This window comes from Ylistrum balloti, unplaced genomic scaffold (assembly GCF_031769215.1).
Source record: "Ylistrum balloti isolate Yb309-2 unplaced genomic scaffold, AGI_CSIRO_Ybal_v1 Utg370260, whole genome shotgun sequence".
Classification (NCBI taxonomy): Eukaryota; Metazoa; Mollusca; class Bivalvia; order Pectinida; family Pectinidae; genus Ylistrum; species Ylistrum balloti.
In genome coordinates this window covers 236468-259180 of record NW_026782205.1, presented here as the reverse complement: position 1 = coordinate 259180, position 22713 = coordinate 236468, and the positions used below count along the sequence as shown (strand labels likewise).

Genomic DNA, 22713 nt, shown 5'->3' with positions numbered 1-22713 from the left:
GTATCATAAGATCCATGTCAGTACTGTATAAAGGAACTCTGAAACAAAATATAGAAAACAAGGAAATCTGAAACACAATATAGAAAACAAGGAAATCTGAAACACAATATAGAAAACAAGGAAATCTGAAACACAATATAGAAAACAAGGGAATCTGAAACACAATATAGAAAACAAGGAAATCTGAAACACAATATAGAAAACAAGGAAATCTGAAACACAATATAGAAAACAAGGAAATCTGAAACACAATATAGAAAACAAGGAAATCTGAAACACAATATAAAAAACTTTATCTATTTCAACACTGATCTTCCATAGATGAGATACAATCTATTATATGTAAAAAGTGTGACAAAATGCATGTAGCAAATTTCAAGATTTAACATGTGATTTGATATCAATAACTTCAATAGAGTGAAGAATACAGATCAAGCATGACAAAGTAAACTGATCACTACAAGTTTATCTTCAGTGTTGTATCTTGTCAGTTCACAAGCCTGCAGAGTATAAATGATTTAAAATGATTATCTTTCAGATAATTGTACATTGACATGAAATGTAAGTACACTTCATGTCATTCAGAAATCAATGCATAGTAACAATACAAGTAAATTTTTAATGTTGCTAGGTTTTTTCAACCCCAATCAAACTTTAAAAAAAAATTGTTAAGATACCATCAATAAGAGGCCCAAGGGGCCAGCATCAATCAGCTGGTATTCCAAGATAGAATCAGTGTTAATATCACAAGCATGTTGACATGTACGTGTATTTGAATTCAAAGTGGGCACACACAATCAATTTTAACCAATTACCACAACAAACAGCTTCTAATAATCAACTCTAAACAGTAACAGTTCTGACCTGGATTATAGGGAAATGCTATTTCTTTTTTTTTCTCTAACTTTTGATAGGCTCTGACCTAGAACTACTTTTCAACTAAATATTCTGATGCCTGGACTTTTGGTTTACCAGAAGAAGTCTGTTATAAGTTTCAACAAATTTGATTCTTGTGACCTTCCATATGGGTAAAGGTCATTTCTTTTCGCAAACATTGTCAGGCATCATTCTATAGGAACTTATCAGCCATTCTTTTGGTTAGTCATCAGGTTGTTTTTAAGTAAATAAGTACAGTAAAGAAATTTGTATATATAAAACTATAACCTATGTCTGTAGTGCTCGTCTTCAGTTTAATCCATTAAATACAATCCTACATTTACACATAAAAGGTAAATGATAAACAAACAATACATTTCTCTTTGTTTCCAATAAATTTAATTAGTTTTGATTGAAGAACAAATTGGCAGATATAACTTCACTCTGAAGTCTTTTCCCTCAGTGTTGTGTGTTATCGATTCATCAGGCTGCAAAAATATCAATTTTAAAAGGGATAATCATGCAAGTAGTTATATACAAGGTTATGTCAGTAAAAATATAATGCATGATTTCTATACCTAATGAGCCCTAACCACACAGAAAATGTTACGTTATTCTTACACCGTAAGTAAATTTTAAATATATTTCTAACCTTCAGTCAACTTATAAATAGATGTAGGTTGTCAGTGAAACTTCTACTTGATTTCTAAATCTGCCATATCAAAATTTCATTTTTTTTCTTTATTTGACACGTAAAAATAAGATTTTTTTCTACATTTGACACATGAAAGTTTTACAATTTGTTCTTTAATCTAAGAAATTCTCTACATTTGTTGGTTGGCATGTTATGTTTTATATTTGTGTGTAAATTAAGACTAGCTGAGGTACTGATGTGATTTCTCAGATTTGGCTTATTCCACGTGATAAATCAAACAGCACATTAATGTCTAGATATGGTTTTTCATGTGTACAAAAATAGCCTGATAACAAGCACTGTCATTTAAGAAAGCAGTACACATGTAAAGTTTTAGTTTGATCTGTCCAAGGGAACTGAAGTTATTTAAAGTAAACTAAACATTACAATGTAATGACTGAAACTAAGTTTTACTGACTAGCAAGTTTTTGTTAGAATCCAGTGGTTAAGTTAAATCTTTATAATGTGTTAATAGCCACTGTAACTTCAGTAAAATTTCCTTTTGTACTTCCAATATATAAGATTGTTAAATCACTAAATATGTACAAGCTATGGTTAACATAGCTCTAGACAAAAATGTTATTTATATATATATTTGCATTACTTAACTTCCAAGTTTAGAGCTATGCATCAATTCTAGAGTACTCCTAACATAAAAGGTTGCATCCTGGTTGACCAATTTGTTACCTAGTTGTACATAACATTACGGTAGATGACTACGAATCTTCACCGACATAAAGTTGAATTAATTCAGACTCATTCTGTGAAATTGACATGATAAAACATTTTAATAATCAGTAGTGATCAACGTTTTGACTGTCCTGTGATTTAGCCAAACTGTCGGTAACTTTAGAGTAAATGAATGACTTGTTTATGAAACAAATTTGCTGTATCATCCTACCTTCCTTACCTATACAAAAATCTGGAGTATTTATTCACCCCAAAACTGCTAAATTCAACCATACACATCTTCTTTTTCATCGGAAAAATCTTGCGATTACAGAGTTCAATGGTTTACTCGCTGCCATTTATGACTGTAGTGTAACTAATTACTGCATTATGGCTATTGGACCAAAAGTAAGCATCTGCTTACAAAGTAGCAAAAATGATATTAATTTAATTTCTATGTTTTGAGATAGATATATTCATTAATTGATTTATTTTTTAAATCAAGGAAAGTTCTTTTACATTATTCAAGCCTTAAATGACAGAAACCAAGAAAATGAAAGTGAGGTTTCAGTCCATAATACATTCTGTCAATCACCACATAATGATGGTGATTAGGTAACTGTCAAAGACTACATGCTGTTGTATGGCATAAGTTCACCAGACCTTCAGAGCTATAAATTGATGCCAATCCAAGTCATATATTCATTTATCCATCAATGCCTTAATAACATGTACACATGATTCAAATCCAACATCCTTTCTAACTTGGTATAAACATGCATAGCTGCCAAAATGCCAAAATTTTTCCCAATGGTACGGGCACTTAACACAAAATGTTTAAAAATCTATTTGAGGATAAATGAATGCAGACAAGACTGAGTTCATTTTTTTATAGAAAAGAGCCATAACACTCTATAAAGTTGTAAAAAAGCAGAATCACAACTTCATATGGTGCATGAAATTTTAAGAAAATCCCATGAAAACTGAGTGAATACAATGCCCAATGATTTTTCTACAAACAGGCAAAAAACCACTCTGCTGATCAAAGCTAGTATGACCGAACTTTGTTAGGGGTTGGGGAGTGGGACATCCTGGCTATGGTGGCCTTGGTAGCTATATTATAAGTTGGAATACTTTGTTTACACCATCTCAAAATCCTTCCAGGCATGTTTGAGCTAAATCCCATCTCCTGAACATGAGAAGAATTTGAAATGTCAGAAATTTACACACAGCTTATCAAATGTGTTACCTAAATCCAATCCTGGGAATATCATATGGATTTCTACTACAATACTGTACACAAAATCTTTTTATTTTATAAACAAATCCATACCAAATTTACATCCACTACTTAGAATGATGTGTCAGACACTGGGACATACAGCCTTAAATGCACTGACATCTTACTCACCACTTAGGATGCTGTATTAATGAGACAAGTAGTTCCACAGCTAGTGCACTTGCTAGGAAAGACATTCCTGGACGGGAGACAGTGCATTGTTGATCCAAAGTTCGATCTCTTGTACTCTAGAAACAACAAAACAGAAGAAAAGGATTTAATGTAAATATAACAGTTTCCAGGTCTGAGAAAAAAATCCTTAAAAGACAGATTGATATAGAAGACTGACCAGTGGCTGTTGTAGTGTAACCAGATTGCTCCAAATCTTGTAAGTAGTGAGAGGGAGTGAAACAGTGTGAGCTGTCCCTAATTGGATATCTCCTCATTCCTGAGAGGTTTGTACCTTTAAACAAAGGATGATCTGTTTTGAAGAAGGTTTGACTTTGAATTAAATATCACCTTATCCTGAGCTTAAAGAGTTCTAAGTTGACATAGAAGCAAGCCCATCGTACCATAAATTATGTCCCAATATTGGTCCTTGAGTCATATGACTTCTTGCAAAAATGCAAAAATCCAGGCAATGTGTCACCATATCTGATGGATGACTTGATTCTGCCAGTGTAACAATATCACAGCCAATGAGAAGTATAATCATGCTTGCAGTGTTACTGGCTTTTAAAGAGGTTTGTTTCTGACTTTACAGACTGTGTCAGGTATTGGTCAGTGACGGCTGTTGACTGAAGTGAATTACTAGTTGTTGGCTGTTTTGTTTCTCTGGTAAAACCAAATATCATATGGGCACAACTAGGACCAGAGGAAGCCTACACATGAAATTTGAGTGGTATCCATTCAGCACTTCAAGAAATAGCAATAACAAACACCAAAACAACCACCTATTGGCCACTTTCTGTTTCTCAGTGGAGAAAAAGAGGAACACATATGAAATTTGAGAAAGATCTATGAAGTAGTTTTACAGCAATAGCAATAACAAATTTTCAAAACCAAAGTACATTTTTTTGTTTCTAATCAGCTCCAAAGTCAAACGGGCACACCTAGGAACCAAGGGGAACCTACACATGATATTTGAGAGAGATCCATTACGTATTTCTCGAGAAATAACAAAATTTATTAGGCGAAATCCAAGTTAGCTGTTAGTCGGCCACTTTGTTTTTCTGATCAGCCCCAAGATCAAATGGCACAACTAGGGACCAACAGGAACCTATATATGAAATTTGAGAAAAATCCATCTAGTACTTCTCAAGAAATAGCACAACAAAATTTATTTACGCACGGATGGACGATGTACCACAGATGTCAGTGATTTGAATAGCCCACCATCTGATAATGATGAACAGACAGATGAACAGACATGGAGAGATGAATGAATGCATTTAGATGTTGGTCTCTAATGACCATTAAAACACTTACGTTTCCAGGAGCAACAACGTCATTACAGAAGTAACATCCAAGCTGGTCCCCAGGAATGGTTGTATAACTAGAGAGAGGTTCTAACACAGACGTGTCTGTCTCGGTATCTGACTTCACACCATGTCTCATCACCAAGAAGGTGTCAAATCCTAATGCAGCACAAATAACTATCTGTAATATGACAAATGTCTGTTGTAAATGGATGGACAAACCATAGAGTTTGCTGACAGTGGTCTGACAAATCTGATGAATTCAAATTCTGAATATTACTTGAAAGTATCTAAAATTTATAAATGGTAATTTCTATTCATGAAAAACAGTTGCACAATCATGTTACAAAATGGCTACTTCGGTTAACATGTTGGAAGTTTTGATCAGGCTGAAAAATATCAACATATCGTCTCTTTCTTTTTCTTAACAAATCAAACTCCAAATATTTTTCTCATTGGTGTGAATAAAACTGGACAAGTAGTTCAGACTTTAGATCAGGATGAGTTATGTTGGATTTTGGATCAAATCGAAAAAAATAAGATTTGGTCAGAACAATCTCAGGATCACTTCATGCATGTTTGATATCATTGCCACTCCCTTATAATGTTTCATACCATATTTGGTTTAAATCCATTCAAGCCTTTATGAAGAGCAGCGTTTTGAAGCAAAATTATTGACTAATTTTCCCATATGGGGCCCTGCCCCCAGGTCTCTAGAGGTCAAATTAACTTTCTGAGTTGAAAAAATGATAACCAAGGATACCACACACAGAAATGTGAACAAGATGAAATTAAGTTAATATTGTAATACAAGCTACTATTTTTACCAAATACCGGTAAATTCCCTTTATCTGGCTACATTAGGCCTACCATTTATACCAAACAAATTCCTATTTACCTTTCCACATAGAGCTTAGCATTTATGAGGCCCATTCTCCTGGCTTATATGAGAACTACCTTTTTCACAATCTATTTTCCTTATGTTTCTACATGGGACCTTTAACTGTATAGAAAATAACTTCCTATTTCTGGTACCTCTCTAAATGGGATCTTTAACTGTATAGAAAATAATTTCCCATTACCTCTCCACATGGGACCTTTAACTGTATAGAAAATAACTTCCTATTACTGGTACCTCTCTAAATGGGATCTTTAACTGTATAGAAAATAACTTCCCATTACCTCTCTACATGGGACCTTTAACTGTATAGAAAATATTTTCCCAAAAACCTCTCTACATGGGGCCTACCATTTACACTAAATCTACACCATTGCTACATTCATTGCAGTAGTTACCTTATAAACATGTTTGATATCAATTTTGGATCTACATTTAAAAGCCCCTTAACATTTAGAGGAAACTATAGCCCTGACAAATCCCTTTATTACAACAGATATTCAACAGATTTTCTTAATTGCCTCTATTTCCTTTATTTCACCCTGCTCATCTGCTGAGTGCCTCTTTGTGGGTCAGAGGAATTTTTTATTCAAATAAATGGATTCTCTTTTATCCAAGGATGTTTAAGAAAAAAACTGGTCAAAATCTAGTCCCACTTTGTTGTCAAGAAGTGAATTGAAGAACGAGTTGACAGATGGTACCACAACATGCCCTAAAGCTCACTTGACACACAAAACATATAACATATTGTTGAATAGCTTGTTTAACCTTCTTATGAGCAGCAGCCATGACTGTTGGTAGCCATCTGCTTTCTCGGGTGTCTAGAAGGAGGAATACAGCATCGTGAGATTTGATGAGGTCTTCAAGCTGTTGTACATCCTTCTTAGTACCTTGTAATGATCCACCTGTTTTACAACATAGGAGCATTTCATTACTATCTGAAGGTTACAGTACACATCTGGTTAGTTTGTATAGGCAGGTAGTACCTTGTAATGATCCACCTGTTTTACAACATTGGAGCATTTCATTACTATCTGAAGGTTACAGTACACCTCCGGTTAGTTTGAAAAGGCAGGCACTTGATTTTTTTCGGTAAAAATAATAATTTTTTGTCTAGTGGTAATTTGAATCCTTTCTATCCTTGCTCAAACACTGACATCATGGGATACTATGTATGCCTAACAATTGATAGGGATATCAGTGTAACAATAATCACTTCATGTAGTAACGTTCACATCAAAGGTAAACCCTTCAGGTAACTACTTTTTAAACAACCATTCGAAGCACCTGATGCCATCAAGTTTTATGATCAATCCCAAAATCAAACAGGCACAACAAGGGACCAATGGGATTCTACCTATGTAATTTCAGAAAGATCTATACAGTAGCTTTCAAGAAATAGGGACAAACAAACTTTCCAAGTCAACATTCAAGATGATTGTTTATTGTCTAACTTTTTCTGACAAGTCCCAAACTCAAACAGGCATAACATGGGACCAAGAGGAACCTACAAATGATCATCTGAGAGAGGTCCATCCAGTTCTTCTTAAAAAATAACAAGAACAAACTTTACTTGGTGAAGTTAAAGATGGTTGCCTGTCAGTCATTTTGTTTTTCTGATCAGTCCAAAAATCAAGCAGGTGCAGCTAGGAATTATGGGAAATCTGCATCTTAAATTTGAGAGAAATCTATGATGATGACCACAGCTGACCGCTCAGATGACCGATCAATGGCCGAATGAAAAATGGACTACGCCATTTTGCTCCTATAGTGCCACCTAATACATATATACAAATTTTCACGAAAATCGGACAATATTTAAAATTTGGCCAAATTTTGACCACAGCTGACCGCTCAGATTACCGATTGGAAAAATTCAAGTGGCCTGCACTCGCCTCGTATGTATGAATATGTGTGTAAAGTTTTGTTAAATCCCATGCAATAGTTTATGAGAAACGCATCGGAAACCTCGCCGGCAGAAGAAAGTGGAAGAAATAAGGATAATATAAATAATAAGAAGAAGAAGAAACGGAGCAAACACAATATGTCTCCCCACTTCATTTGTGGGACATAATTACAAGGACTGTTTAGAAGTGCATAGAAGAAATTGAACTGTCAAACACTGCCAAACTGTAGAATAGGCACACAATTAATCACTTTTATTACAAAGAAGTATTTTCCGGGACCAAATTATATGATTATTTTAGACAAAGATCTAAATGTTTGTACAGAACTGTATACAGATATATCAATGATTCCTTACCTGATACTGGATGACCTGGCATAGGAATTGACATAGCTATTCCTTGTGCATCCTGTCAAAAAATGGAGACAATATAGCTATGCTCTAAACCACTAATTACCAGACGAGTATCATCCAAGTTTTACTTATCATTACTTTAATTTTTTTTCTTTATCTTCATTTTTTTTGCATAGACAACATCATATACATTTTATATATTATCATAATCACATCTACAAGTACATACACATGTACACACCCGCATCTTCTAACACACAGGTACACATATACACTTACATATAAGCTTATGGATGTAGTTTAATTAATAACATAAAATGATATAATATCTATAAGACATGCAAATTATCTTTCTTAAAGTCGTTACAGTAGTGCTATGAAATAGAAGGTTCATGATACATTCCAAAACAGTAGGAATATACTGTACAACCAATATTGTTTATAGTAATAAGGAACCAGATTCACTAAGAAGCTGGTTACAAGATTAATGGGAATGTTATCAAACTGTTTGATAACAACAGGCCCAATGGGCCTGCACCACTCACCTGGTGTTCAATGTTCATTAAATATTAACATGTACACCACTGGCATTCAAAGTGGGCAGATCAACCAATTTCCACATGAAACTTTAAGTTTCTGATAGTCAGCTCTAAACATCGACAGTTATGTCCCTGATTATAGCTAAAACATGGGTATGGGTCAAGTACTATCTCTCTAGTCATATTGGTTCATCAAAAGAAGTCGTTTAAAGGTTTTAACAAATTCGACCCTTGTGGCCTTGAATACATGTCAAGGTAATTTTTTTCTGTAAAATTTGTTGGGATTCATCCATGTCCTTAGAAACTTTTGTTAATCAGAAAAGCTCATTTTTTGATATTAACAAATTTGATCTCTGTGATCTTGAATATGGGTCAATATTATGAAAAACCTTCAGAGCCCTTCATCTCAGCATGCTACAGGCCCAGCATCAGCACCCTGGGCCTTTTTGTTACTGAGAAGCAGTTGATTCAATGGAAAGTTTACCTAATGCTCTCATCTCATGAGTGATCCTATGATGGGCCCTAATGGTCCTTGCGATATGTCCTGTTTTAATCTCAGTGATTTATCATGACAAATTCATCACTGCCATCCGTTATGATGGTATGCTATTGAATCCCCTGTGTTATTGGCCGATTGAGGCGAACCTTCATGACATGGCCACCAAAACCTCCCCTCACCTAAGATCACATAGGGAATGCTGATCATTTATACCTGATCATCTGATTCATCAATATGCTAGATGTACAATACATATGTAGATATATGATATCCGATGTTAATTAAAAAGTAGGAGGTAGGGAGGGTAATTTTTGCACCGAAGAATGATTTGCTGGTGCCAGCGTCTCACGTCTAAATTATGACCGTCTCATCATTAATATGCATACATGTTAAATATGTTTCAGTTCAAAAGTTACAATTCAAGTTCCTACAATCTCCACTTATCAATATTTCTGACATCACTTTTGAGTTTTGTTATGAGAACGCCACAATCTGGACCAAATCAATTTGATAGAATATTCATCACTTACTATTCCAGGAAATATTTTCTGCAATGACAGTGCTGCTGCTTCGGCTTTTGGTCGACCTCCTTGCATGCAGTCCTCAAACAAAAACAGGCTCTGTCGGACTGGATTTGAGTAGGACACCTTACCATTGTCAACAAGAGTTATCTTCCTTACTCCCCATCCCTGGCAACACAAGTTATTTTCATGCTAATCACAAAATGGCAGCACCAAAGATACAATTCTTCTCAGAAATAAAATTAATATATCAAATTTTACTTGATTTTTTTTCATCTACTGATAACTGTTTTGACACACACAAAAATTAAACACCTTTCCGATGTTAGTATAATACTTAGTGACTGCATCATGGGAGTTTTTCAACAAGAAGAGAAAATACATTTTGAGTCTTTTATGCTTCTTATCATCGTCATTATTATTTTTGGTCCTGCTATCAAAAGCATATGAAATCATTTATATTCCTTTTCTGATATTGTTACATATAATCTTTACCAGGTAATAACAAAGAAGAGGCCCATGGGCCCAACAGTCATCTGACTCAACTTTGCAGCACTCCATCTGTGATATCTACTGGTCAAAAATCAGTACTAAAACTTGAGAATATTCTTAAAGGTTTAATATATCTGACCCTTGTAGCCTTGAAAATAGGTCAAGGTCATTTATATGAGGAACATTTGTAGCATTCAATCCAAGGTCCCTATTGACTAAATATCAGTACCTTGGTTTCTTGAACTTAAGAAGATTCTCGAATTTTTCTTTACATATTTGACTCCTGCGACCTTGAAAATTGGTCGAGGTCATTCATTTATGATTTCCTTGGGGAAAAGTTTACTAACAGACAGTCAGACAAACAGGTGGATTCTTTATCATACCATCAGCTCAACAGCACTTTTGCCATGTGAAATAACAAAAGCATAATTTTGATTTGTTTAAGTTTTTATCTTTATCAATTTCCAACTCAATGACACCAGCAGCAGTGGCAAAGTTTAATAATGGTTTTCAAGATGGCAGTCATGCTGGATTTTGACTTACAAGATAACATGATAATTTAAGCTGAATCCCACACATGGAATTTAAGAAGAACAATGATTGCACAAACAGGATACAAAGCGGTTGCATAGAAACCACAAGGAATTCTTGAAAAAGTCAAAATATAACAATACTTTGTTAAATTCCTTTACTACATTCCCACCAGTTCTTAGCTCAATGGCACAAGTGGAAAAGATGCTTAAAATGTGTTATTCAAGATGCAATGCATGACAACAGTTTTGGATTTTGGAGCAATCCAAAATACAACAATACTTGGTCAGGACCATCATAGGATCCTTTCAGGCAAATTTCAGCTGAGTCATGCTGCTGAAACTTGAGAAGTTTAGAGCATGAAAATTTAAAGTGCACAGAAATGAAACATGAAATCTATTGGTCATTGAATTTCATTTCAATTTTGAGTTAATAACTAAGAAAATAAGATTACATATGGTGTACCCATAAATAATCTTATACTAATAATTCTAACTAGGTTTGAAACATTTCCACAGAAATAAAACAAATCAAGCTCAAAAATGTAATTTTCCTCTATAAACTTCAGTAAACTTTGCCTCTTCTCTGGTAGAAAATATGAGACCCTGAAATAATGAAATTTACTATTTTGGAAGAGCACATTAAAACCTTTGTATCCATGAAGATCATTTGATTCTAATATATTTGGGGTTGAGAAGAAGATGTTTTTTTAAATTTGCAAGAAAAATCAATACTCTTTGCCTTGCCCCTCAGGGTCCTGGGGAGTGGGTACCATATAATTTACAAGTTTGGTTTGCCTGTAGAGACAGAAGGTTTCAGCAAAATTTCATTGTAATCAGTACAGGGGTAGAATATTAAAAGTTTACAACACATGACTCTGAACAAAAGATCATTAGGTCACAATGATATTTTGTCTCAGGTGACCTAAAAGCAAATATTGTTGGATATATCATTAATTACCATCAAACATCTTGCTACATTGCATCCTAGAGTACCAGCCCCAAGCAGAAGACATTTTGTTCTTGAGATTTGATCTAGGTCAAGCTCTGGTAATAGCCTCCATCTCATCAGCTTCAGGTTGAGGTCAACTGCTGACTCCGACAACCTGTCATTCAGAGATTAACATAGTAAAGAAAATTTATTTCAGCACTTTGGAAGTTAACATAGAAACAGGTCAAAGAGGAGCATTGTTTACTGGTAATCTGGAGAATTAAAATCCCTTTGAGAACAAGAGACATATTGTTCTATAGAAACTGTTATGTTTGTTGTTGTGAAACATGAGAAATCAACTGCTTAACAACATAAGATTGAAACTCTGTAAGTGTAAATGGAGATGACGCTATTGCAAAGAAAATAATATTTGAGAAAGGCCACAATTACGTTAATTTTCAACTGGCCCCTGTCAAATATTAAACTTCTAACAATAACCAAACTGATTACGAAATGAAGAGCATTTGATTTCTGAACATCCATGAAACTAAAGAAACTGATAGCTTTAAGTCAATTTCATCTCAAATGGATTATTTGTCAATGCTATTGGAAATATACTTGTCCATTTTGATATTTTTGTTACCTAATTAAAATTTTAAATACATTTTCTTGGGAGAAAAAATTCAAAAGGAGATACCAATATGCCTTGAAATCTTGGTGCTCACCACCATATGATTTCACAAGTTCTGTATGAGTTAGAAGTTTTCTTGTATTTTGTCTTATTTGTTTTTAAATGTTGTGTCAACAGGACAACTGATCACAGGGTGACATAATTAGAAGAGGGAAACCTGTCCATCATTTTTCTGATCATTTTTGTAGGATAGATGACAGACTACATCCAGACAGATAGAGGTAACCATGTCCAGATGGGTGGATGGTGTACCACATCCTGATAGGTAGACGACAGACCATATCCGGATGGGTACTGTAAAATCCAGCATAATAAGCGCACCCAAATAATGTGCACAGGTACTTTTGGGGATCAACGATATTAAGTCCAAAACTTGAAAGTATTCTCTTCAAAATTTATTTAATTTAAGGACTTATTGTTTGGTTTCTTGGTATTATTATAAGAATAGTGATGGTGAAAGCCCTGTTGTTATGTTTCTTATTCTTCTCCTCCCAGAATATGTCCAAATCTTTTGATCGGTAAGAGATAGGTTTACAGTCTATTTAAACTTTGTTGCTATGTATCTAAATGTATTACCTTGACCCACTTTCCAGGTCACATGGGTCAATTACTTTAAAATCTTTAAATAGTTTTTTTTCAATGACAAAGAGGCACACAATATTGAAATTATGTCAGAAGAATGCTGTGATCAACTGCTGATGAATGTTTACATAAAATCTTGTCTGAAAATGCACATTCCAATTCTCTATCAAGGTCAAAGCTGATAATTACTATTTTGGGTAACAAACTTTGAAATATTTCTTCTCAGGTTCTACTAAGTCTACAGCCTTGATATTTTCATGTCAAGAAAGCCCTGGACATTGGCTATCAAGTTGGAAATATTAATGACTTTCACCTACTTTCAAGGTCACAGGTAATATATCAAATCTTTCAAATCTAGAAATGGCTTATAAAAAAAGTCCTTTAAATGTTTTGACTCCTATGACCTTGAACATAAGTCAATGTCATTTACTTTTTGCAAATTTTGTCAAATTTCATCATAGAAATACACCAGCCAAATATCATGCCCTTTAAGTTCATGAGAAGATGACCTTGAATATATCTTAAGGCCATTTCTTATCACAAACTTTGTCAGGAAGAAGTTGTTTAAAGGAAAAAGTTTAACACCATATGACTGACGACAGATGACGCACCACAGGATAAGCTCATTTGGTCCTTTGGCCAAAACCCTATATCTATGTAATAAGCACATCCCCCATTTTGGACATTTATTTTCTCAAATAAACCTGTGCACATTATGTGGGTTTTTACAGTAGATGGCAGACCAGATGGGTAGATGGCAAACAACATTTAAACAGATGGAAGGCAGACCATACAAAAACCAGTGGACAGCAGACAAAAGACAATTTCAATAGCCTACCAACTGATAAGCAAGGGCTTAAAAGATACAAAGATATTTCTCTGTTTATACTTAGATGGGTCCATGCTGGAGCTTAGATTCACAGTCCTGGGTCCAAGTTTTTGTCGTTCATTTTTCTCCCACCCAACACATTTTGGACATTCTGTGCAATGAAAAGAAAGCTGTTAATTCTTTAATAGATGTGAGCTTGATTGTAAAAAGTTAATTCATAAAGCTGTCAAATCTTTTAATGATATGAGTCACTCTCTCAATTGTTTGATGGAGGTGAACCTGACAGAAACAATTCATTCACAAACCTGTCAATTGCTTGATTGATGTGAGCTTGACGGTAAACACAAGGCTTCTTGTTACATCTCTTACACCATCTTTACAGTGGTCTCGAAAGCATAACACCTGGACTTCTTCTAGTTTATCTCCCCTGAAAATTTGTAACATACAGTGAAATGAGTAAAGCTTTCCTGTTGAAGACTGTTTAAAGTCTTAACAGTCATAAGACAATCAAGTGTTGAAATAAAAACATAACAATGCATTTCATTGCAAATCTTGATCCGTTCAAAGTCAATATTCATGTACAGCAATGCAGTGATATTAGAGTGACACAGAATTAATGCTGAATACCTGCTTTTATCCTACAGTTCAATTTAGCAGTATTTCAACAGCTGATATATATATCTATAGAGAGAAGTCAAGGTCACAACATACAGCAATATTTCTACAGTAAGGAGAAGCCAAGGTCACTACATACAGAAACATTTCTACAGTAAAGAGAAGCCAAGGTCACAACAGATAGAAACATTTCTACAGTAAGGAGAAACCAAGGTCACAACATACAGCAACATTTCTACAGTAAGGAGATTCCAAGGTCACAACATACAGCAATATTTCTACAGTAAGGAGAAACCAAGGTCACAACATACAGCAACATTTCTACAGTCAGGAGAAGCCAAGATCACAACATACAGCAATATTTCTACAGTAAGGTCACTACAAGGTATGCCAGTGATCTTTTAACAACTGACTGCATTTTCTAGCCAGAAACTTCTAGTACTAACTATTGGACTAGCCAAATAGCCTGCATCACTCAACTGGCTTATTCAGCTATTCAGTCATTTAACAATAAATTTCAAATATGGCCAACTATTTCTGAAAAAAGTTCCTTGTTGGGTCCTGGCCTTGCAGTCTGATTCATCATTCATATAGAATTCTTCAGACCAAACATGGACAATATCCTTGCATGGAAAAAGGATTTTTATGAACTTACATTTTCCAAATTGGGCCTCATCCCAGGAGGCCTGGTTCCCCCATTTATATAGAATGGATTCCCTTCTCTTATGAATACTCCAGACCAAATTCGGGCAAAATAAAATCATTCCTACACAAGGAGTAGGATTTCAAAGAATTCACTCTATTTCCCCTATTAGACTCTGACCCTTCCACCTAACAGAGCCAAGACCAAATCTTTATACAAAATTGATTCCCCTCAATCAAAGATTGCCTCAGGCCAAATTTTGTTAGAATCCAAAGATTTCTACAGGAAGAGTAGGATTTTAAAGGATTAGTTCTTTTGTCCTGTCTGACCCTACACCACGGGGCTGACACCTACCATTTATACAAAATTTATTCCCTTTCACTTAAGAATACTTCAGACCAATCATTCCTTCAGGAGAAGCAGGATTTTAAATAAATTACTTTGTTTCTTTGTTGGAAGATTGATTCCTCCTCAGCCAAGAATGCTTCAGACAAAATTTGGGAAATGTATGTTCATACTTACTGGAGTAGGACTTTTTAAAAATTCCAGTTTCCCCTTTTGGGCCCAGTCCCTCTGGTCTCTGGGGTCGAGAACCAATACTTATGTAAACTTTGTTCCCCTTCCTCTAATGATGTGTGTTAATGGATGAAAGCTTGCATGTCACACCATTGCATAAGTCCTTTGGACCAGGTGAACTAATAATCATCAGACCCACAGCATATAATTAAGACTTACCATTTACAGTGTATGCAATCACATGTACAAAGTGTGTTAAAGCTTCAGCCAGGGCTATAAGATCCTCCCAGCCCAAAGTACAAGGGTCAGCAAAGGCTAATAACACCTGTTTATAATGAGGCATAAAGGACCTGTATCATTCACCGAGCATGATTTAGTTCTCTTCACTCAAAAATGCATTAGACCAAATCTGGTTATAATCCGATCATTCCCACAGGAGGAGTAAGATTTTTAAGAATTAGCCCTGTTTCCTGTCTTGTCCCAGGTGGCGGAGATCAAAGGTTTGAACATAATTGATTCCCCTTCACCTAAGACCGCTGCAGACTAAATTCTGGCAAAAACATCAAATCAATCCTGCAAAAGGATTAGGATTGCAAAGAATTTACTCTATATTCACCATTGGGGCTATTTCCCCTCTTTAGCTCTGCTCCTTTAAGAAGTGATTCCTCTATCTCAATGATGTTTCAGACCATATTTGGTCAAAATCCATTCAAGCATTAATAAAGAATAGCATTTTGAAACAAAATATTGTCTAACTTTCTCGCATTTGGGGCCCCATCTGTCCCCAGGTCCCTAGGGGTCAAATCAACTTTCTGAATCTAAGAAATGATTCTCTACTCTCAATGATATTTCAGACCGAATTTGGTTGAAATCCACTGAAGGATTAAGAAATAGTAGAAATTTTAAACAAAATATGGTCTTATTTCTTGTTAAAAACTTAATATGGGACTATTCATTAATTTCAGACAGAAATCCCAGTAACCATTTTACAAGTGAGTTTTACAAATATTTCAAAATCATTGTGGAAGCAAAAGATGAAACAAACCTTTTTCGGATCAGCTATATATTTTTCCATATTTTTTATCTTTAGAACTTGAATATCTGTGTCCATGGTAACTAGAAAGTACCCAACAAATGTGGAAAGTGATGACTGAAAATTGTCATAAGAGGATTCCAGGTTTTTGATCTGATGGACAAAAAAAAAAAGAGAAAAAAAATAGATCAAAGAATGTTCACAGAAATTATTGATGTTAATATTAACAAGGAAAACAAGGAAAAAAAGCACATATTACAGTCCCAATATCAGAACTCTGAGCCTTCTGATTACTGAGAAGAAATCAAAAACATAAATTATTTACAAGACTCATGAGGCATAACACACGACAGCAGGAAAAAGGCAATAAAAAATGTCAGTTTAGAGTTTGTCTCTGATGATGTAATAATATTGACCCAACTCCTATGTGAATAAATATCATTGTTTGATATAGTTGTCAAAGTGACCTTTCAACCTTGACCAATGATCTTAATGGTAAAAATCATACTTCAAGATTTTCAAGATACAACATAGATATGGAATGAGACCATGACAGGACAGACATACCTTATACTATACATCACCACTTTTAATTCTCAAAATTCTAAAAGCATCAGTATAAAGGATAGTGATTTCAAAATGAAAGAAAGAGAAAACAAGTTGCAAGAGTGAGCACTACTGTTAGTCTATATCTGTAACAATGTCAAATCAAACCTGTTCTGAAGAAAATGCTTTGTCCAAGGTCACTGGGGCAGTTACCATGGAGACATCACATGGTGGACACAGGCACGGAAAAGCAAACCAGTAATAGTAGATATATTTCTTCAGGTCCTATAAAATTGACAAAATTTGTAGTTTTATTTTCTGAAATGGTTGTTTTGTTACTTCAACATCACAGACGTCTTGACAATCCTATAAAACTATTGTACACCAATTACATTATTATGTGTTTGACATATTTTATGACCAGTAAATCTTCTTTATAAACAAAAGAAATCTTGTGTGAAATAGACAATTATCCCTACTTACTGCATGTGTGAGGAGTAGAAACCGTGACAACAGAGTGGGATCTTCCAAAGCTTTCCCACTGATGATGTCTTCCCATACCTATAATAACATTTAATTCATAAATCTGATTTTGAACTATACACAAGTATACACAAGAGGATAATTTTATAATAAACATATGTATGATTTTTCATTGCATCTTTAAAGATATTAGCTCATTCTCTCCTATAAGTAAGATTATTAAAGATAATCATATAAAAGTTTGTTAAATAGGGATAATCTTACCTCAAGTATTGAATTAGGGTCAAAATCAATACTTTACAGATACAAATAACAACTGATGACTTGAGGAAGAAAGAATTACCTGTTTGCCAGATTGCACCAACATACTCTTTTTATCACATTCTTTGAAAGTTTCAATTGTGTTCGTAGTATGTAGAGTTCCTAAGGTCTTGAAGCATCTTGCAGGAGTTTTAAAATCCCTGAAAATATTCAGTCCTACATGCTGATAAAGTAGGCTTAATCAGCCAGACATGTTAATCAGATATGTTATTCATGTATGATCACACTTTCCCTACTTTTTACTCTATATCAGAACAAGAGGCCCATTGGCCCTTACAGTCATCTGACTAACTATAAAACAAGTAAAACGGCAGTAATGATGGAAGGAACGGTCAGGAAATCATCAAAATCATTCTAAATTTTTAGGGAGTGTATGTTGAAGTTACCCTCAATAAGTTTGCATTTAATTATTTAACTGAAGCTGTACAGTGTATTTTACTTCAAAATGTGTCATTTTCCTGAAGGTAAACCAAATATGATTTTATAAGTATGAACTTTATTTATTTTACAACAATTGTGAAACAAGCTTTAAGCTTATATTAATCACTCTTGTTGGCCAGCACACAATGTGTCTTCTGTGGGAGGAAACAGGAAAACCCAGGGAAAACCCACATGGTGGGGCAGGTTACTCTTATAATTTTTCAGGTTCGTTCTGCAAATCGAACCTGGGACACTTAGGTGAAAGGTGAGTGCATTATCACTGTGCCACAAAACCAGAAAAATATGGTTTAAAAAATGTTGTTGGTTTCAATGGGATATTTAAGAAAAGGTCAATTTCTTGCCATTTGCATATTTCTTGTCAGTAATTTTTTCAGTAAGGATGTCTTGTACTTGTGAAGATTTTTACAACTTTGAATATCTTGCCCTTTTGTAGGCCCCTCACCTGATTCCATTTACTGGTTACTTTAACTCTGATTTGTTGGTTAGATATCTGATATCATACACAGAACATACAGGGACTTACTTTATCTCAACTCTGACTTGTACATTAACATCAGATGGTAAGAGTACATTTACTTACTCATCAAATGCCGTATATTCCACATTCATACGACATGGGACACCAACAGGATCACCTGTAGAAAGAATGATGTACAACATTTATTCTGAAATAGTATTAGGAATAGATGCACTCTTACTGTGATTTGTACATGTCATGTACGTAAGATTTCAAGTCTATTGACAAATTTGTCAGACTTTCAATTAATAACAACAAAATCTACTTTATATACCAAAATACTTGAAAAAAGGCTTATGTACTCCACTATGATCAGTAATATTCCAAATGCTTGTTCTCTATGTGAAATGTTGTTGGTTCATACAGAAGTTTCGTAAAACCTTAATAAAAAAAATCTGGAAACTCCTGACTGAATCGGGAAAGTTGGAGAGAAGACAGAGTCTTCCTACAATGGAATATTCTTCCTAATCCCTTCTGGCAGTCCTCCTGGTGATTCAGTTATATCCTATAAAAATGAGTCACACCAAGGAATCTCATAAGGGATTACTTTCTCCTCATCAAAATAGCCAATGACACGTACATTCCAAAGCTAACAAAATTCCTAAACAAAGCAACACACATAATCCTGGTAGACATCTACACAGACACAATAACTTATGTACGTATTTTCATATAAATTATGTATCTACAATGCATCAAGCTTTAAGCTTTTAAATATTATCCCTTAATAATAAGCAAGAATGTGCTAGGTTGGATTTCATCCTTCCTTAGCGGTAGACAACAATGTGTGTGTATCAATGGTAACAGCTCTAAATGGGGAGAAGTTGTTAGCAGTGTACCCCAAGGCAGTGTTTTAGGACCCATATTATTTGTAGTATACATAAATGATCTCCCAGATGTGACTTCTAACTCCATACCATACTTATTTGCTGATGACACAAAAATTTTCAAGAAGATAACTTGTTATCAGGATAGATTCCAGCTACAGCATGACTTAACATCACTTCAAGACTGGTCAGACAAATGGCTATTGCGATTCCACACAGATAAATGTGTTGTGTTAACAGTTGGTAAAGACACAATTAATGATACACCTGTGTATTTCCTGAGTTCTGGTGATGAGACGCATTTTCTCTCATATCCCGCCATATTGGATAGAGTTTGCCCATGTAAGATAGCTATGTAAGAAAATTCTATCTTACATGGGCAAATCTGTGAGTAATCTGTGTTCAGGGAAGACAACTCTTACAGCATCGTCTGCTTGTTTACATCAATCTGTCAGCTGTCATCTGTAAATATCACCACAAATGTTCCACCACCCAAACGTCGTCCAATCATGGTGATCGAGAGCGACAGCGACTCGGAATAGGAGATCGTGTGATGTCACACCTTGAATTTATGGATGGAATTCCTTTGACTATGGTGACGTCATGTCAGCGTCACAGTATTTTGAAAAAATGTTAAAACAGTAAAAAGATACATCGATATATTCCTTAAAATGATCAAATATGTGATTTTGATGATAAAACTATATGTTGAATTATAAAAATTTGTTCCTTGTTGATTTCTTTGAAGCATTAAGAATATCCAGTTCATTTTTTATAAAAACCTTGGATTGAAAAAATTTTAAAAAATGAAAATAATGACCAACCGACTGTCCTTTTCCCAAAATTTTGGTAAAGATATGACCCGAGGGTCACAAAATATGGTGAAACCCGAGGCTCTGCCGAGGGTTTTACCATATTTTGTAACCCCGAGGGTGGAATATCCCTATCCTACATACTCACATAATGAAAGAGTCTTTTTCTCCCTCGGGGTTACAAAATATGGTAAAACCCTCGGCAGAGCCTCGGGTTTCACCATATTTTGTGACCCTCGGGTGGAATATCCCTATCCTACATACACGGATATGAAAGAGTCTTATAATCTACGCCAAGTTGATAGAGAAACAGACTTAGGAGTAACCATTGACTCCAACTTATTGTTTGAACATCACATACAGGAAAAAATTAATAAAGCTAACAGTGTTATGGGACTCATTAGAAGAACTTTCACATATCTGGATACTGACAACTTTATTCCTCTATACAAAGCCTTTGTTAGACCCCTCTTGGAGTATGCTTATGTGGTATGGAGCCCGCACAGAATTCACAAAATCACATCATTGGAAAATGTTCAGTGTCATGCAACAAAACTAGTTCCTGGTTTGAGAGACTAGTGTTACGAGGCCAGGCTGAGAAAACTCCTACTTCCAACGCTAGTTTACAGACGTCTAAGGGGAGATATGATTGAGACATATAAATTATTTAACATTTATGACCAGGATGTTACAATTACTGTCCAGCGGAACATTAGTACTACTAGAGGGCACGAATAGAGACTTGCAGTTCATTGAGCTAAGAAAGACACTGGAAAATATTCTTTCGCATCTCGAATCATCAACACCTGGAATAGTCTGTCTGAAAATGTTGTTAATGTTCCAAATCTCAAAATATTTGAGTCTAGACTCGACAAGTTCTGGCGGGGGTGGGGGAGGATTTATTTACGAGTATAGAGCTGCTCCATCCGGAACAATAAGAAAGAAGGTGCCGAATAGAGAGGTCTCCTAGACCTGTGTTCGGTATAATATCCTGAGGTAACCTGAGGTAATAACCATACAAAAAGTAATATGAAAATGCTTTACCATTGAAATAAAATCCATGTATAGGTTTCGGCGTTTCGTCGAGTCCATAAATATTCAATTTTTTGTCCGAGAGGTTATGCCAAAATCCAGCATCAAGGAAACTGTTGAATGGAGCAAACTGCAGAGTTTTGTTTGCCATCATCTGTCAAATGTGAAACTAGCCGAAAACCATTCCTTGTCACGTGATGGCATACAAATACTTCCGCTCAAAATATTATGTGCACAGCGGAAGTCTGATGTGAACTTCAGACATAGTTGCGTATTTTCATAGTCTACTTTCATTTTATGTAGAGTTAACTCTGTAATTCAACATTCAAGTGCATAATTATAGAAAACCCGTTTATATGTCATGTATTTAGTTGTTCATGATGAATTCAGGTTTTGAAAGTTTCGGACTAAATCATACACATTCTGATACCTAAAATATTGCAGTAGTCATTTTTCTCATATTTTCATGTTAAAATGACATGGTATTGTTTTGAAATTATGACAATATTTGTAAGATCGATATTACATAAATTGAGATGGATTGATATGCTATTAAATTGATGTCGTCGTCCTCGCATCACACAATGATCTGTGTCCTTATGCGTCACATCAAATTTTGAGTAATAATGGCAGGGACGTCCCTGATAATGGTCATCACAGAAAATATTATCAATTCAAAAAGGCAGCATTGCATCTTGATTGATTTGTTTTATCCTACCACAAAAGAATTTATTTATTTCTATTTACACAAGTGATTTCTTTTTTATCACAAATCTTTTCTACTTTTCTCATTATATTTTTTATTTTGAAATCGCTTTTTTTCTTTGCTTTTCTTCTTTCTCTTTCTTCTCTTTTCTTTCCTTTTGGCAATTTCAAATGTCTTGTACAAAGTACGTGTCTTGCGTCATGAAAGTTGTCGATGATTGCGTTCACCTTGTCCCTGCAATGAGTTTGGACTTGTCTACTCCCGCTAGTTTAGATCTAAGATATGAAAATAATGTGTAATAGGTCTCATAGTCGCTGTTGTCATGGAGGTCCTAGAAATAAAGACGGTTGTTTTGTGTCAGTCCGTACCACACTCAATTGTTTAAAACAGGAAGCTGTTACGTGCATATCGCACAAGTTGAAAGTCTTGTCAAACTTTAACAATGTCTGTCCA

At 34.8% G+C, this 22713-nt stretch overlaps 1 protein-coding gene across 1 annotated transcript in view; it reads right to left on the bottom strand.

Moving 5' to 3' along the window:
* The window catches only part of LOC132552589 (ubiquitin-like modifier-activating enzyme ATG7), a 28375-nt gene extending 6649 nt beyond the window's left edge, over positions 1-21726 (bottom strand). Inside the window, exons 1-15 of the mRNA XM_060216776.1 lie at positions 21567-21726; positions 18947-19001; positions 17948-18065; positions 17605-17682; positions 17290-17406; positions 16588-16728; positions 15762-15867; positions 14074-14256; positions 13829-13919; positions 11697-11841; positions 9723-9881; positions 8158-8209; positions 6663-6799; positions 5007-5177; positions 3651-3766 (exon numbers count right to left, since the gene is read on the bottom strand). Of these exons, the coding sequence (XP_060072759.1) occupies positions 3651-3766; positions 5007-5177; positions 6663-6799; positions 8158-8209; positions 9723-9881; positions 11697-11841; positions 13829-13919; positions 14074-14256; positions 15762-15867; positions 16588-16728; positions 17290-17406; positions 17605-17682; positions 17948-18065; positions 18947-19001; positions 21567-21708 (1811 nt within the window). The 5' untranslated portion in view covers positions 21709-21726. The remainder of the gene's footprint in view (positions 1-3650; positions 3767-5006; positions 5178-6662; positions 6800-8157; positions 8210-9722; positions 9882-11696; positions 11842-13828; positions 13920-14073; positions 14257-15761; positions 15868-16587; positions 16729-17289; positions 17407-17604; positions 17683-17947; positions 18066-18946; positions 19002-21566) is intronic.
* Between the last annotated feature and the right edge of the window lie 987 nt (positions 21727-22713).